This window comes from Lissotriton helveticus, chromosome 4_1 (genome assembly GCF_964261635.1).
Source record: "Lissotriton helveticus chromosome 4_1, aLisHel1.1, whole genome shotgun sequence".
Classification (NCBI taxonomy): Eukaryota; Metazoa; Chordata; class Amphibia; order Caudata; family Salamandridae; genus Lissotriton; species Lissotriton helveticus.
Genome location: NC_136063.1, coordinates 393,721,339 through 393,737,143, shown reverse-complemented (window position 1 = coordinate 393,737,143; position 15,805 = coordinate 393,721,339). Strand labels below are relative to the sequence as shown.

Here is a 15,805-nt window from a genome sequence, read left to right as displayed (position 1 = left end):
AATGGATTTAAGACTACTGACTTTACGTCCGCACTCGGGCTGGAGAGCTTCCGGCTTAGAGGCGGAGCTTGCGGCCCGGAGGCGGAGCTTCTGGCTTGGAGGCGGGGCTTGCGGCCCAGAGGCAGAGCTTCCAGCCCAGAGGTGGAGATGTCAGCCATGGCTAAATAACTACCTCTGAGACGGAAGCTCCGCCTCTGGGCCGGAAGCTCTGCCTCCAAGCCGGAAGCTCCGCCTCCGGGCCGAAGCTCCGCCTCCAAGCCAGAAGCTCTGCCTCCGGGCCGGAATTTCCAGCCCGAGCGTGGACGTAAAGTTAGTAGTCGTAAATCCATTCTGTGAATAACAAAAGTAGGAAGTGCATTCTGTGAATACCAAAAGTAGTAAGTTTAGGATTTTGTCTTAAGTTAATTCTGTGAATCGGGCCCCTAGAGTAACGGAAAGCAGCGCATTTCGCTGCCGTGAGTTACCTTGCAGCAGGGATGCCTTCCATGGGTGGACTGTGGATGTTCCTACGTATCCATCCATGGATTTGGCACATTCCCAGATTTATAATGAGTTGTAAACCTGGGAATGAGCCACCAGGTATGACCCAGGCATAACGAGAAGAAATATCTGTATTTCTCCGTGTTACTTCCTTTTTTTTTGAGTGATGCATTATGCATCACTCAAAGAAAAAGAAAATGCCTTTAAGGATTGTGTTTGTGCAAGCAGTTGTCCCTTCCTGCACAAAAACAATCCTACTCATAACGTAGGCACCCTTGCCATAGAGCAGGGGTGTCTGCAACATACAGTGTGCCAGCACAAGGAGGCAGCAGAAATGCGCCACATCTTTGTAAATATGGTGCATTCCTGCGTTCTCTTTTTCACGCAGCGCAGCAAGCTGCATTGCTGCGTTGCATTGTGTGACGTTTTAGTAAATCTGCCCCAAATATATGCAACCAAGATAAAAAAATTAAGTAGAACCCCAAGGTCATAAGGGTTAAATATATGATTAGCGATACATGTAGCAATGCAAGGCAAGTATTAAAAAGTGATTGGTAATATATTAGTAAGTATTCCTTGTATATTTCTGGGAATGTAACATGTCTGAAAGGATAATACAGTGAGATTCTGAGAGATGGAAGCGCATCAGAGAGTTATTCAACAGCAGCATTTCCAAGGCAGTGAAATAGCAAACCATGATGTCAGATGTACCCGCAAGACACGTGTTGCAGGGCTGCCCACTTGCAGTGAAATTGAATGGACACATGGGGAGAAGCACATCATTGTGGCCTTCAGACCGGTGAACATTTCTCCAACAGGCACCAGTCTCTGCCAGGTTTTCTCTGGCTGCCAAAAGTAGGCAAAATGATTTCAGGATTTCAGATTTTCCAAATGTACAAGCGCAATTTAGGGAGAGGTGTGGCGCAGCGGCCAGAGCAGCCGCTTCCACAAGACGGGCCCGTGATGCGATCCCCGGTGGCGGCAGCTCAGCTCAGCATCATATGACTCTTGTGCAATAGTTCACTTAATCTCCCCGACGGCCCAAAGCACCCCTTGAAGGGTGATATGTTCGTGCTTTACAAATACAAATGATTATTATTATTAACATTTCCATATTTTCGGAAAAGCAATCTAATACGAAAGATGCACATTAATATAAAATCAGAACATAAGTGTAATTTGATCTGCAAGGGCAAAAGAGCAAAATATTTAAAAATATTGCTGAGGTTATTCTGAATATTGACCAGTAAGAAGTTGTTCTTGACAAGAGGATGGTCTTCGGCTTTGAGTGAAAAGATTACTCTTTTATCTAAAACAGAAGTACAAAAATAAAAGATCAAACATAGCAATATTCCATATGTCAACCAATCCAATTACAAAGACTTCATCATCACAAAAACTGACAATCAGCTGCTGGTTGGAATTATACTGGATGTGTTTAACTAGCAGTTGTGCTCAACCAATTGACTGATGTGTGAGAGCCTCGCGGCAGACAGCACAAGAGCAGAAAATCCTTTGCGTTTTGGTAGTCACTCTTTGGAATATAATTCCCCTCTCTCTCTCTTTGAGCCCTTGACAATCAGAGGACTTTTCGAAAACTTTTAAAACTAGACTTTTATGTAATTTAGATCCTGATTATGAAATTTACGCTAATTGATTTACGTCTGTGTCTGGACTACATTTCTAAAAAATGTGGACTTCCAAGAAGACTCCAGCAGAGCTCCAGAGAATCTGTGACAATCGCGGTTTCCTAAGAATTTCCGCGGAGTAGCTCTGGAATTCGATTGAGTATATCAAGTTTCTCACATTCAACTGCAATTTTGCATGAGTATATTTAAAAGGTGTACATTTTGACAAGCATAAACACCGCACAATAGTGCAATTACACTTTACACATTTTGTTTTCTCCAAAGGGAATATTTGCTGCAGTGGAGGAATCCCTTCCATCTTACCCCCACTATTTGTGGGAATGTTGCCTACCTATTCTCACCATGGACATAGATTGTGGCTGGCACTTCAGTAAATCCACAACCATGTCCACGGTGGAAATGTGCCTCACAGGTTTGAGGGTGTTCACTTACTTTCCACAGCATACTTGTTTTTAGCTGCCCTACTCTTTGACACTGTCAGCAGATGCTGCTGTAATATTAAGTGTTAGTAAATCACTTTTTAAGTGTAAATTCGGGGTTTGTGTACAAAAACTGGGATTTACATCCGCAAAGCTAGTCATTTGCTCACAAGACAAACTTGGTGTTCAAATGACTGTGAATCAGGCCATTCGTGTGTGCCTTTCAGCATAACGTCTTTCACCTAACACCAAGAAGACCTCTTTTAGGTTAGTTTGTGGTAGATATTCAAACAGTACCAGTGGCTTGAGATCCTTTGCATTGCTATATGAAGGGATGCTAAGTACCTTAGATCTGGGACTCGCCAAAGTGGTTTGATATGTCCCCTTCTTTTGGCCTTCAGGGTTCTTTGTAGACCAGCCAGCTCATATTACAATATTTCTGGATTATTGGTGTATTCATACTTGTACTATTTAAGGTGGCCTATATTATGCACTTTTCTTGCTGATTAGAAAGGATGATGCAAACTATTTGCTGCTTTGTATGTGAATGATGCGTTACTTATATGTCAGGTAGAATTGAAGTTACAATATTCTGACCGCTCCATTCTGAACAGGTATTGAATGAACACTATAATAAAAAGAGAACACATTGCTTATTTTGTCATTGGGCCCCATTACAAGTCAATTGATAAGAAAAAGAGTGATAATACCAGGTCTGGTGTTAACATTACAAGTGACCGCATTATGCAAAGGGTGCACTGTCCTTACTTGTGTCGCAATGCAACTTTAACTAGATGCGCCGGGCACAAACAGAGACAGTGCACTCTATTGCAAATAGTAGACTTCCCCAGGACAGTCAACAAAGTTTGGCTGCTCTTGGGAAAGAGCATTAGTGAAAGGTAGAGCAGCGATTTGAAGCAGCCACTCCATCTTTCACAGGGAAGGCATGTGAAACAAAGGGGGCAAAGTTCCCCCTGCTGGTGGGCGCAGTGAATGACTGCACTTGCCTGCAGAGGGAAGTCTGGGGTGTTCATGCGACCTCTTTACCCCCTTTCAGAGGGCGCCGTTGGGGCACACTTTTTGTGGCGCACAGTCAGTGAACCATCTGACATTCTCTTTGCACCTGCACCACATCTACAATACAGCACTGGGGTGCAGAGGCAAAGTCTTCCCAACATTTGATTGTGGCGATGTCCCATGCAAATGAGGGAATATCCCTCTCAGATCACTCTGATGCTATATGTATGTCAGCACACTCTGTACTACAGAGCGTCTGAAGGCCCTTCTGTAATATCAAAATCTCCCAGAGTCGTAGAAACCAGGTGCACACGCCCGTTGCTGCACATAGAACACTTTATTTAATATGACCCCAGGTGTTATTTCCTTCTTATTTATTCCGTCCATTAGTAGTGTGTGTCCTGGAATGGGAAATAGCACGCATGGCCAGGATATACCGGGCCATTTACTGCATGTTTTTCATAAATTCTGGGCCCTTTTCCACTCACAAATTTCATCTGCTCTGAGAAGGTGGAATTTGGGAAAGGAAAAGCAAGTAGCAATGCTGGGTGAGACAAGACCACCTGGAAACACCACTCCCTGTAACACTAGTAATTATGATAACAACACAGAAAACCATGCAGTACTATCACTCTGTGCTACCTGTAAAAAGCACCATAATGTGCAAGGGTTCATTGGAAAAAAGGAGAAAAAACATCACCTGATAGTCGAGTCGTCTATTTCTTCAACTTGATCACTTCTCCCTTGTAAGGTTCCCTTTTGACAGCGACGGGCTGGCAGACCTGCAGAAGACCATGACATTACCAATCTTGTATTGTAGACACGTGACATTACCAATCTTGTATTGTAGACACATTGTGCACTTTTACAATATCAATGTCTCTTTTACTGTCAGCACAGTGCATTAGCCTCTTCTTGATAACCACTTTCTGATATCTTTACATACCATAAGGGCCATGCAGTGGTGGCTAGCACGGATCGGGGATGGCAGAGGTTGTATAAAAATAAAAATAAAATGTACCTCATCACTGTGTCTCTCCTCTGTCGTCTCTGTGCATCTCTTTGTGATGAGTCCGACTAGAACGGAAGCAGAAAGCACCCAGGCTCCCGTAAGCCAATCACAATGATGCGGTCAACAGAGTTGTGTTTGGTCTGAGCACTGTGCTTCAGCACTCAGGCGGGGACTATGAGCCTGTGCATGTTCTCCAACCAGGCTGCAATACAGTCAGGTGGAGAACATGCTAATGCATGTTAGGCTGTCCCAAGACGGCCGGCCAAGCCGTCATACATACTTACAGAGTGCCCACCTCTCCTACCCCTGCTCTGTGAGCAGAGCAACCCAGCCCCACCCCTCAAAATTGCATCAGCAGGGAAAAATAAAATGATAATAACATTGTGTTGCTATCATTTTATTTTTCCTATTTTACACTGCTGAGAAGCAGTGGGGTGGCGCTCCTCTGCCTTAGTGGAGGAGCCGCCACTGGGACCATGATACCAGTACCTACAGCTTTCAAGTGTGTGAGCCCTGGAATACACACATGCTCCTACTCCTGCTGTCAGCATCTTTAGCCCTTCCTTGTTTTGCCAACCATAAAAAACTATACTCAATTAGTAAACAATTTCAAAGCAAAGGAACATATACTTAGTACTAGCTTACATTTTCTACTTTTCAGGAATTTTCAGATAGTTCTAAGTACCAGCGGAACGCTGTGAACGGCACAGCTTCCCACGGTTTTCACACATGGGTAAATATTTACTTCTAAACAAAAATATCCAGGCTACATTCTCATAGGCGTAAAGGCAGACAACAGGTGCATCTGCACTGTTTAATGTTTTTTTCCTTGATGAGGACTATATTATTTCTGTGGGGGCTGTTGCGGGCTTTATTTATTTATTTTATTTGCAAACTTATACCGCGCTGGGAATCGACTCCTGAAGGAGTATCTCCGCGCCTCTGGCATCATCTGTGAGCAAAGAGGACCCAATCATAAAACATTCCTCCCTAGATAGATGGCCTAGTGCTGAAAGAGAAAAGTTTTTAGTTTTTTCCTGAAAGGAAGATGATCTCTGCATTGTCTGATTTCTATGGGGAGATTATTCCACAACTTTGGGCCAGCCACTGACAAGGCCCTTCCCCCTTGTCTTGTCTTCTTAATCCTGGGGACACATAGCAATTCTCGATCTCCTGATCTAAGAGATCGGGAGGGGACATATAAATTAAACTTTTTAGTCAGGTAGTCGGGTCCTTTCCCTGTGAGGCACTTATGAATGACACAGCATGTTTTAAACATCACCCTCTGTTTCACTGAAAGCCAGTGAAGTTTGGTTAACAGGGGTTTAGATGGAGTACGAGCAGGAGCATTAAGAACAAGGCGTGCAGCAGTGTTTTGCACAACCTGTAATCTTGAAATAATCCCCTCGTTGGCAGCTAGCAGCAATCCATTGCAATAATCTAGTCTGCTCAACACGAGCGCCTGTACCAAAGTTCTTCTGGTGGTATCAGGGAGCAGGGGGAATACTTTCCGGAGAAGCCCAATGACATGGAAACAGGAGCCGACCACTTGGTTTCCATGTTGTTTCAAGGAGAGCTCCTGATCCAATTTTACTCCAAGATCTTTCACAACTGGGCCCAGATCTTGAGGCCACCAGTCAGGAGTCCACAGGCGTTTAGCTTCTCCAAAGAGCATCACCTCCGTTTTGGAAACGTTGCACTGCAGAAAGTTTGATGCCATCCAGTGGGCCACCTCTTTCATCCCCCGGGCAAAGGAGTTTCGCACTTCAGATGTCAGCATTTTAAATGGAAAGAGGAGTTGAGTATCGTCCGCGTACGATACCGGGATGAAACCGTGGGATGTCATGATGTTAGCCAGGGGGGCCACGTAGATGTTAAATAACGTGGGGCTCAAACAAGAGCCCTGCGGCACCCCCTTTGAGATCTCCACCTCCTCCGACCGGTACGGACCCAAGATGACACTTTGGGTACGCTTTGTTCCCCTCCTGAAAACAAATGTATTCCTGCTTTTGACAGACAGGATTTTAAAATACATGTAAATGCACATTTGTGGGTAGATGTACAAACATGTACTAAAGTTGCTCCATTGTGTTGTGTGAATGGGAGAAAGCAGACAGTCCAAAATCTACTGTTCTGCTCGCTCCCTGCGCTGGCACACTTGCCACAGTTTTGGCTGCCATACGGCAATGCAGACACCCTTGCGCCATAGTGTAATGGTGTCTGTGTTGTGGTAAGTATACTTTTGTGCAGCAAGTTGCTCCTTCCTGTACAAAAACTGTACTTTAGGCATTTTCCTATTTGTATGCATGCTGTAGAATGCAGCACACATGCAAAGTGGGGTAAACAAGAAGCAATGAAAACATTTCTCCATATTGGCTCAAATCCCTGTCTATAATTCTATAATAGAGATGTTCTTCAAAACCCATGGGTGGTCAATGGGAACGCCTGTGCACCACCCATAGAATGCCCCCTTGATGCAAAGTGATGCATGCAGCGCATTGCACTGAGTTGCATTTCTTTGGCCTGCAATCCAATGCAAATCTTGATTTGTTGATTTCCACTGGATTGTAAATCCCACCAGTAGATTTTGCATTGGGTTTGCATTAAAAATGTAATGCAAACAGATGCAAAGACTTGCTAAATCTGGTGTAGTTAACTCACTCATGAAGGCAAAATCACACCATCTCTGTATTCTCTGGATTATGAATCAGGTTGTGCCCTATTAAATGTTTCTATCTGCAGGAAATGCCTTTTGATTCTGGCCTATGCATGCCATGAATTTGCCAGCAAACAGTCATACACATGATTGGTCCCAAGCTTTATTGAACAGACATGCATATAGAAACAGTGATGGAGCCAATTATGCGCGAAGATCCAATATGATTAGAATATGCCTACTAAGACATGTTAGTGTAGAACCTCCCTGTATGCACAAGACTGGGACATTCCTATAACGCTATTCACTAGAGCCGGAGAACTCATGGCAGGAGGGCAGCCACCAAGATGCTTCAAAAGGCGGTTTTGGCAGGTTAGCTAATTTTACTATTTATTTGGTCCTCTCTCGTTTGGACTATGGCAATTCTCTTTAGCTAGGAGCACCTAAAGCAACCATAAGGAAACTCCAAGTCGCGCAGAACTGCGCTGAGCGGCTGTTGCTCGGGATTCGTAAAACTCAGTCGGCTAAGCCGGCTCTGAAGACCCTGCACTGCTTGCCAGTTCTGGAAAGAGTAAAATTAAAATCTCTGTGTATAGCCCACAAGACCCTATGGTGGAAGGGCCCAGTAATCGATAGCTCCCTCATCACCTTTTACCGCCCAAGAAAATGCCTTCGCTCGGCTAATCTTAACAACGCAGTCATTCAAATTAAGAGGGTAAGAAGTGGAGGAAGATCCTTCTCTTACAATGTAGCTAGACTCTGGAACACCCTGCCCCCACACCTTCGCTCGGAACCTCGTCTTCCCCCCTTTCAAAAACTTCTTAAAACATAGTTATTTCAACAACTCACCCTATAATTTTCTCAGTCCTCCTCCTGTTCAGCCGCTAGCGCTGGGATGCCTTTGTATAGCTATGCGCTTACTAAATGCTGAATAATAATAATAATTGATTATGCACCCAATATATATCATTCTTCCACATACTTGTCAGTTTTAGTGTAACTGCTAGTAAAATGTTAATTGTGCAAGTTATGCATATATTTTTACAATGCTGTGCCACAAGTCCACTGCCCTGAACAAAAATCGTCTTAAATCTCACTTCATAATAGGGACGAAGGAAACGTTTCATATTGTTAAAGGTTGGGGGCTCTTTCGTTCCACCTGAAAGCCCAAATAAATGGAGATTTACAGTGTCATTATGTTTTTTATCTAAATTGTGATTATAAAACTCTTGTGAGCTCGAGGGTGGTTGGAGATGAACAATCTAAAGTAAGGGTGAATTTAATGTGTGGTTGGAGATAAACTATCCAAAAATTCCCGTAGTCGTAAGCAAGTGTTTACATATGTAGGTCAGATATCTAGTTGTTTTTTTTGCAGTTTTAGTTCAAGGGCGTTAGAGCGCTTTACACGAGAGCCAAATTAGGTTAGACATATTTTTGGAACTTAGATGATAAAAGTCTCCTCTTAAGCAATCCGCTACAGAGAATGTATTGGAGAGTTATGCAATAACAAATGAAATCAGTTCCTCTAATATGTATAGGGTACATTCAGAAGCTACAATCAAGAAGGTATGTAACCATTAAAAAAAATAGTAAACAAGACAAATGGAGTGAGTCACATAATAATTGGAATATGCTAAACAGGGCTACATTCAACAATAATTTAAGATTGCTGGGCCAGTAGTCATCTCTAAATTTGGCAGGCAGAGTACCATCGAGATGGTGGAGGAAAAGTGCTCGGTCTGCCCAAAAGAAACTACTTTGGCTGCCAAACTCTAAATCAGGCCCAAGGTCATGATAGAGCACCAAGAGGCTTCTACTGATAAAACCCAGCTGTATAGAGCTTTTACATGGCATTCTGGTTGATTCAGGGGTAAGGAAATAATAGGACTATGAGATTTTGGGGAATAACTGGCAGGAATCAGTGCTTTCACACTGATTCTTGCATGTTTATAGCACAGAGATTTCACTGTGAACAAAAACGTGAACTTCTAATGGGTCCAGTCGCTGTTGGGGGCAAAAATCTGACCTATTAATAAAAATGATTTAAAGATGACTAAGGAATTATTAATCTGTTTCCATTATTTGCACCCTAGCAAAAAACGATTCAACATTAATTTTGGTAAGGATCAAATTTAGACTCTCAATTAAAAGTGACTATAATGGGGCGTTTGACAAAAATCTGTGAATTACTCATTTACCCAGCCTCCTATTTAGAGGTGGGAGGAGTATTGTGTTTCTAGCCCACTAAGCTGTCAAAAACACCTTAGTGGTGAGCCCGCTTCTGCAGAAACTCTAGCTCCACAGCATCTGTAGGCCCACCATACATGGGTCAGAGCTTCTGATACCGTTTTTTTTTCGTGCCTGGAGCTCGCCAGCGCCGACATGGCAGTCCAAGCCAGAAAAACATAACACTGTCCGACATGCAGTAGAAGGAAACACCCAGCATGTCTGGAACAAAAACATTCAGTCCCTTTTGGTTTGAGTGTAATACATTTTACAAAAAGCTGATCAATCTGTCATGGCATCAAAACACTGGGTGTCAGCAGACACTGATGAATGTCAAAGTAAGTACCGCCGCCATGATAGGCTGAGAATTTTCATCAAATGGAATTCAGCTGACTGGAGAAGTAGATTAAATATGGAAGGCAGGCAATGCGTAATTGGAGCTGGTGGTTGCAGAGGGCCCACCGGAACATATGTTTGTGAACCGGCACTTATTTATTCTGAACAGACTTTGATCCAGAACATGAGAGAAAAACACCAGAGGGGGAAGAAAGAGGAAGTAACAGAAAGACTACGACTATGACAAAGAGAGAAAGCAGAAATGAAAAATGACTTGGAGAGTGAGATAAAGATGCATGGAATGTCTGGTGGTGGATTACAGATGATGAGGTAAAATCAAACCTACTCAGCCCTAGTATTTGCATCCTCTCATTAGATAGCACCAGCTGTGAGCTTCTTGGAAAAACCTTGGGCCTCTGTACTTACTCTTACAATTAAGCATGCCAGGTGGGTCATTGCAGGGTTACTGGTTGACTGGGGTTTGAGTCCTGGTCAAGTAGCAACCACAATCCTAGTCAGGGAAAAGCACAAGCAAAACCCAAATGAACATGCGCTCATCCACTGTTAGCTCAGATTTAACTTACAGGCAAAGTGTTACATATTTGTGCAACACTTCAAACAGTAAAACTGTGAAAACACCACACAATAAGATCCCACACCAGTGTAGATAAATAGAGCTTAAATCAATAAATAAAACAAGACCTAAATGACAAAAAATCAATTAGTAGAACCGGAGATAATGAATTTGAACGTTTCTGGAGGAAATAGCACCAAAAGGCGTGGATATCTGTGGATATCTGGTCACACTAGACCAGGACAAGGCCACAAGTCCAGGCTGAATGCGATGGAGTGCGGCCTGGTCACAGGGACATAATTAAGCCTGCAGGTAAGAGTACCTTAAATCCTGGTTCACGGAGCCTTGCTTTGATCCGCGAAGATGCGTCGCACCGGTTCCGAGATGCAGTGAGTCTGCGGTCTGAGAGCCTGTGTCATCGCTGAGGATCCTGTCAACGGTGCTTGTGATGCAAAGTCCGGTGTCGAGGGTGTGGCGCACAGTCAGGGTGATGCGTTGGTTCTGAAGAGCTGCGATTCTGCCATGCAGAGCCGGCATCGTTGTTGAGACTGCCGTCAAGGAGAGATGTGTGTGCCTCGTCGAGGATGGGTCGTACCATGGCGGTTTCAAAGGTGATGCAGGCTGCGGTAGTGATGCAAGTTTTTGCATAGGATTAAATCCACCCAGCAGCTGAGATGCATGGGTTCTGCTCGGGTGTGCTGTGGAGCACAGGAGATGCAATGGTTCCGCTGGTACCATAGAGTCTTGCAAAGCACTTTAAGCCCACTTCCAAGGGTCTAGGGCTGGGGTAGCACCACTTGGCAGGGTAGATTCACAGATGGCAGAATATAGGTGCAGATGCAAGGTTGTTAGAATCCTGTTATGTTTCTGAGGCATCAGATAAGGACGCCAGCCAACTAGCCCTGGAGTCACTTTGGTTCTGGGTTCTAGAGATGCAAGTCCATCTCCTTCTCATCCAGCCAAGAGGGCAGTAGGCAACAAGTCAGCATAGCAGGGCAGCAGTTCCTTCAGAGTAGTAGTCCAGCAGAGTGACAGTTCTTACAGCAGCACATCAGTCCTTCTTTCTGGCAGAATATCCACAAGTCCAGAAGTGTATAGAGTTGGTGGTTTCTGGGGTCAAGTACTTATACCCAGTTGTGCCTCTTTTAAAGTGGGGGGACTTCAAAGTGAGGCCTTCGAAGTGCACAGAGTCCCTGTACTTCCTGCCGTGGGTCCCGACTCACTACAGGGGGTATACAGTCGAGTACAAGTAACATAGTACAGAACACAAAGGGGAAGCGAAGTAGTGCGATTCCTCTTTATTTGCATGGACGGCCAGCCGACACGTGTTTCGTCGTCAAGCGGTAACAATGCTTGCACGACTCATCAGGGCTGTAGCGCGGAAGAAAAGGACCACAGGTCGCTAAGCCGGTGATACTTCCGACCCGGCCCCTGCTCGAGACCAGGTAAATGTAGGTTGGTGGATGTAGCTCCAGAGTCCAGGGATCATGCAGTGTAGACGATGCTTTGTGTAAAGGCAACAGTACTCCAAGCGACTCCAGTAAAAGGCTGCCACCAATGAAATAAAGCATCCGCTTCACGGTGCTATTGTGACTGGGTTGAAACAACCATATAAAATTGCGCACCCGGAACCGATGCGAGGAGTTATCTATCCCGCAAGTCGCACAATAACTATCGATCCCGCACATTTGGGTCGCCACAAGATTCCTGACAATTTTATATGGTTGTTTCAACCCAGTCACAATAGCACCGTGAAGCGGATGCTTTATTTCATTGGTGGCAGCCTTTTACTGGAGTCGCTTGGAGTACTGTTGCCTTTACACAAAGCATCGTCTACACTGCATGATCCCTGGACTCTGGAGCTACATCCACCAACCTACATTTACCTGGTCTCGAGCAGGGGCCAGGTCGGAAGTATCACCGGCTTAGCGACCTGTGGTCCTTTTCTTCCGCGCTACAGCCCTGATGAGTCGTGCAAGCATTGTTACCGCTTGACGACGAAACACGTGTCGGCTGGCCGTCCATGCAAATAAAGAGGAATCGCACTACTTCGCTTCCCCTTTGTGTTCTGTACTATGTTACTTGTACTCATCTATGCCCATTGAGACATCTCTCTCTGTACTGCAATTTGGTGTGCATTTGGTATTTGTTTTCACATTGTTTGGTGTGTGCGTTGCACACCCTTGGAGGGGTTTAGGGCCTTTTCCCCTCGCCTACTTGCACCCAGACCTATCCATTCTCAACACTAACGTGTGCAGTGCGCCCAGTATCTCCCTGTACCTCTAAAAAACCCCAGTTCTCCATAGATTCTAGGGGGTATACAGTCCTTTGTGCGGAAACCTGACACAGCCCTTTCAGGTGTGTCAGCTCTTCCCTTCCATTAGGATAACCCATCAGGATGTGGATGGCCCATCAGGCACAGCTAAGCTTCCTTTGTGTGACACTAAACCTGGAGGTCAGTCTCTTCCCAATTGGAAATTCCACCCATAAGATGTAATAAGGTAACCCCAATGTTAACCTATGGGAGAGATAGGCTATGCAGTAGTGATAAATGAATTTAAGAGTTTTTCACTACCAGGACATGTAAATCTCAAAAATACATGTCCAACTTTTTAAATACACTACACCGTGCCCTTGGGCTGTCCAGGGCCTATCTTATGGGTGACTTATATGTATGTATTAAAAAGGAAGGTTTGGGCCTGGCAAGAGGCTTAACATGCTAGGTCAACAAGGCAGTTAAAAGCTGCACTCACAGTCTCTTCAATGGCAGGCCTGAGACATGTTAGATGCACTGGGAACATGTAGATCACTTTCCTATAGACCTCAATAAGTAAATTAAAAATGCCAATTGTGGATAAGCCAATGTTACCATGTTTAAGTACAGAGCACATGCATGTTAGCAGTGGTAAAGTGCCCAGAGTCCTAAGGTCAGCAAAAATAAAGTCAGCAAAACAAGAGGTCAGAAGGCAAACAAGTCACGGGATGCCAGGTTTAACACCCATATGTGTAGTTCCTTTACCAAATTTTGATTATTTGTGTGTCTTTTTCCACATTGAATTGTTCATGGTTTTTCAAAACTGTTTCATGAATTTTATTGTGCTATTTTAATATTGTTTGGTTTTGCTTGATCTCAACATGCATTTTACTGAGGAATGGCCTGCAGCTTGTATGCTAGTCCCAGGGGCTGAGCAAAGATGTTCTCGGCACTGTGTTGTAGCCTAATCAGATTCCATTTATTAAATTGGTAGAGATACCATCTTCTCTATCAAATAGCCCAAATTCTGGCAGCAGACACACGCACCTATAGGGAATTTCATTGCGACACAATCAGGGATCAACCAGTTGAAAAAGATAGCAGAAAAAAACATGTGTCCACTGAAGATGCCATCTTGGAACACATGTTGGAATTGGCAAGGGGTACTGAACATTCAGCAAGGTGTATGAAATAAATGTCAAAGCCTTATGAGTGTATTCAATGGAATACAGAGGATTTCAGATACATTAGCTTTAGAGGGAGACCAAATGTAGCAAGTGAGTGTTATCGTTGGCACTAATTTGAATGTAGGAAATACCAAGACATGACCTGCTGTGATGCAACTATGTAATAGAACAAACGAGGACACTAAGCATATGTGTGTGTGTCAAAAAGAATGGTTTACAGCATAAATGTGTTGAAGAATGTGGGAGTTAAGGGGAAGGAAATAAAAGAGTCTGTACTACAGATGCATCATAAAAACAAGAGTGTGCTTTATTGAAAGGTATTGGTGAGAACTTTGGCTCTAGATTTGACAACTCATATACACTGATTGGCAAAGATGATGTCAATAGGTTTCATGGAGGTGGGTTGCATGAGTTTAAAATAAGCTCATAGACATAGTGAAGGAAGTCCATAAAATTAAGAGGGGCATATCAAACTGAATTAAAGTACAGGGACAGGAGGATAACAGTGGTCAACATGTGGCAAAAAAAGATGGGTAAAGCGACGTGAGCTGTGGATAATATTAGACCCACAGCACCTTGATCAGATGGGATCTATGGTGACAGAGCCAAAATAAAGATTGGGGGATTAAAAATAAATATTTTCTGAGCGTTTTCAAATTACTTATGTCAACTGAAAAGTTTCATCCAGAAAATAAAATAATTTGAAGGTGGTTGCAAATTTAAATTTGAAGAGGGGTGAAATATTATTTAATTTTGATCTACAAAAGAAATTTCTAAAGTGAGAACATCATTGAAGAAATCAAACATTCTGAATGGCTTGGACCTTTGTTATTTTATCGGGAAAACACTACGGCCCATTGTGCAAGTGTGTGAACGTGTTCATATAGACAAATCTCCACTCATTGCCCAATAGAACAGAAATCCTCAAGTTACTTCAGGTGGCCTGTGGTATTTTACACATACCTCAGGCTCCCGTGATCTTATTTACACTCCAGAGGGTGTGTTTGCTTCAGTGTGCCCTTCAGACTAGCCTCATCCTTTGTTGCTTTCAATGGGCTAAGCATGTTTTCTTCTGGAACTGATGGGGTACGGCGTATTTTCAAGATGATACATCCAGCTAAGTAGAGGCAGTGGAGGAGCATGGCTGTAACTTGTGCCCTGTGCTAGAGGTGTTAAAAGAAAAGTGGGTGGCACGCAAGAATGAAGAGATTTGTGTGGAAGGAGTTTATTATTTCAGGTATAAGAGGGGACGTTTGGAGCCTAACGAATGTCTATTGTGGGCAGTGAGAGCAAGACATAGTAAAAGTAGCAAAGAACAATAGGGATCTTTTCTTATCCTGGCTCAGTAGTATTCCAAAGTTGTCTCACATTTGGCTTAGAACAAAAAACAGCAATGTGAAGGATGGAAGGCGTGTCAGGTGTTGCTCTGTATAGCCTCTGGGGAGAGGAGATAGGTGGCTACCATCTATATGTCTGCCTATGGCTGCACCACTAAGCGGAGGTGCGCAAGCTGCAGGAGCCCCCCGTACTCCACTAGGTTCCAGTTGTGGTTTCAGAGGGCTTCACTTGCCCCGCCCAGGCCGTGCTGGGTCCAGGGTATGTGTCAGTTACTACTGTTGGTGCTTGCCTGTCATCCGGGGCCACAAAATGTAGCATACGTTTGGGTAAAAGTGGTCACTAGGGGTCAGTTTCTAGGTTCTGTCCAGGAGGCCAAGCAGTCTGGGCTGCTTCACACCACCCCAGCAGCACTGTTCCTGTGTGTGCCTCAGTCCAAGTGGGTCAAGTAATCATGCAGCATCAAGGGGGTAAGGGCCACCACTTCCGCCTCAAGAACAGGCCACAGTCAGGGATGCTCAGGTGCAGGGAGGCCTCAGGCAGCCAGGCTGTGTCACTCTCCCTGAGGGCTGAAGGGAGCAGATCGCATCGCAAGGTTGGTGCCCTAACACGCTCCTTGGTCCTCACATGTCGCAACGTGGGGGAGCTGCTGTTTTAGCA

The 15,805-nt window shown here is 44.3% G+C and overlaps 1 protein-coding gene across 2 annotated transcripts in view; it reads right to left on the bottom strand.

The window, feature by feature from the left end:
- Positions 1-4,253: 4,253 nt before the first annotated feature.
- Positions 4,254-15,805, bottom strand: part of DPYS (dihydropyrimidinase) — a 552,352-nt gene continuing 540,800 nt past the window's right edge. For both annotated transcript variants that reach the window (XM_078686894.1, XM_078686892.1), the window contains exon 9: positions 4,254-4,347. In XM_078686894.1, the coding sequence (XP_078543020.1) occupies positions 4,282-4,347 (66 nt within the window). In that variant the 3' untranslated portion in view covers positions 4,254-4,281. The remainder of the gene's footprint in view (positions 4,348-15,805) is intronic.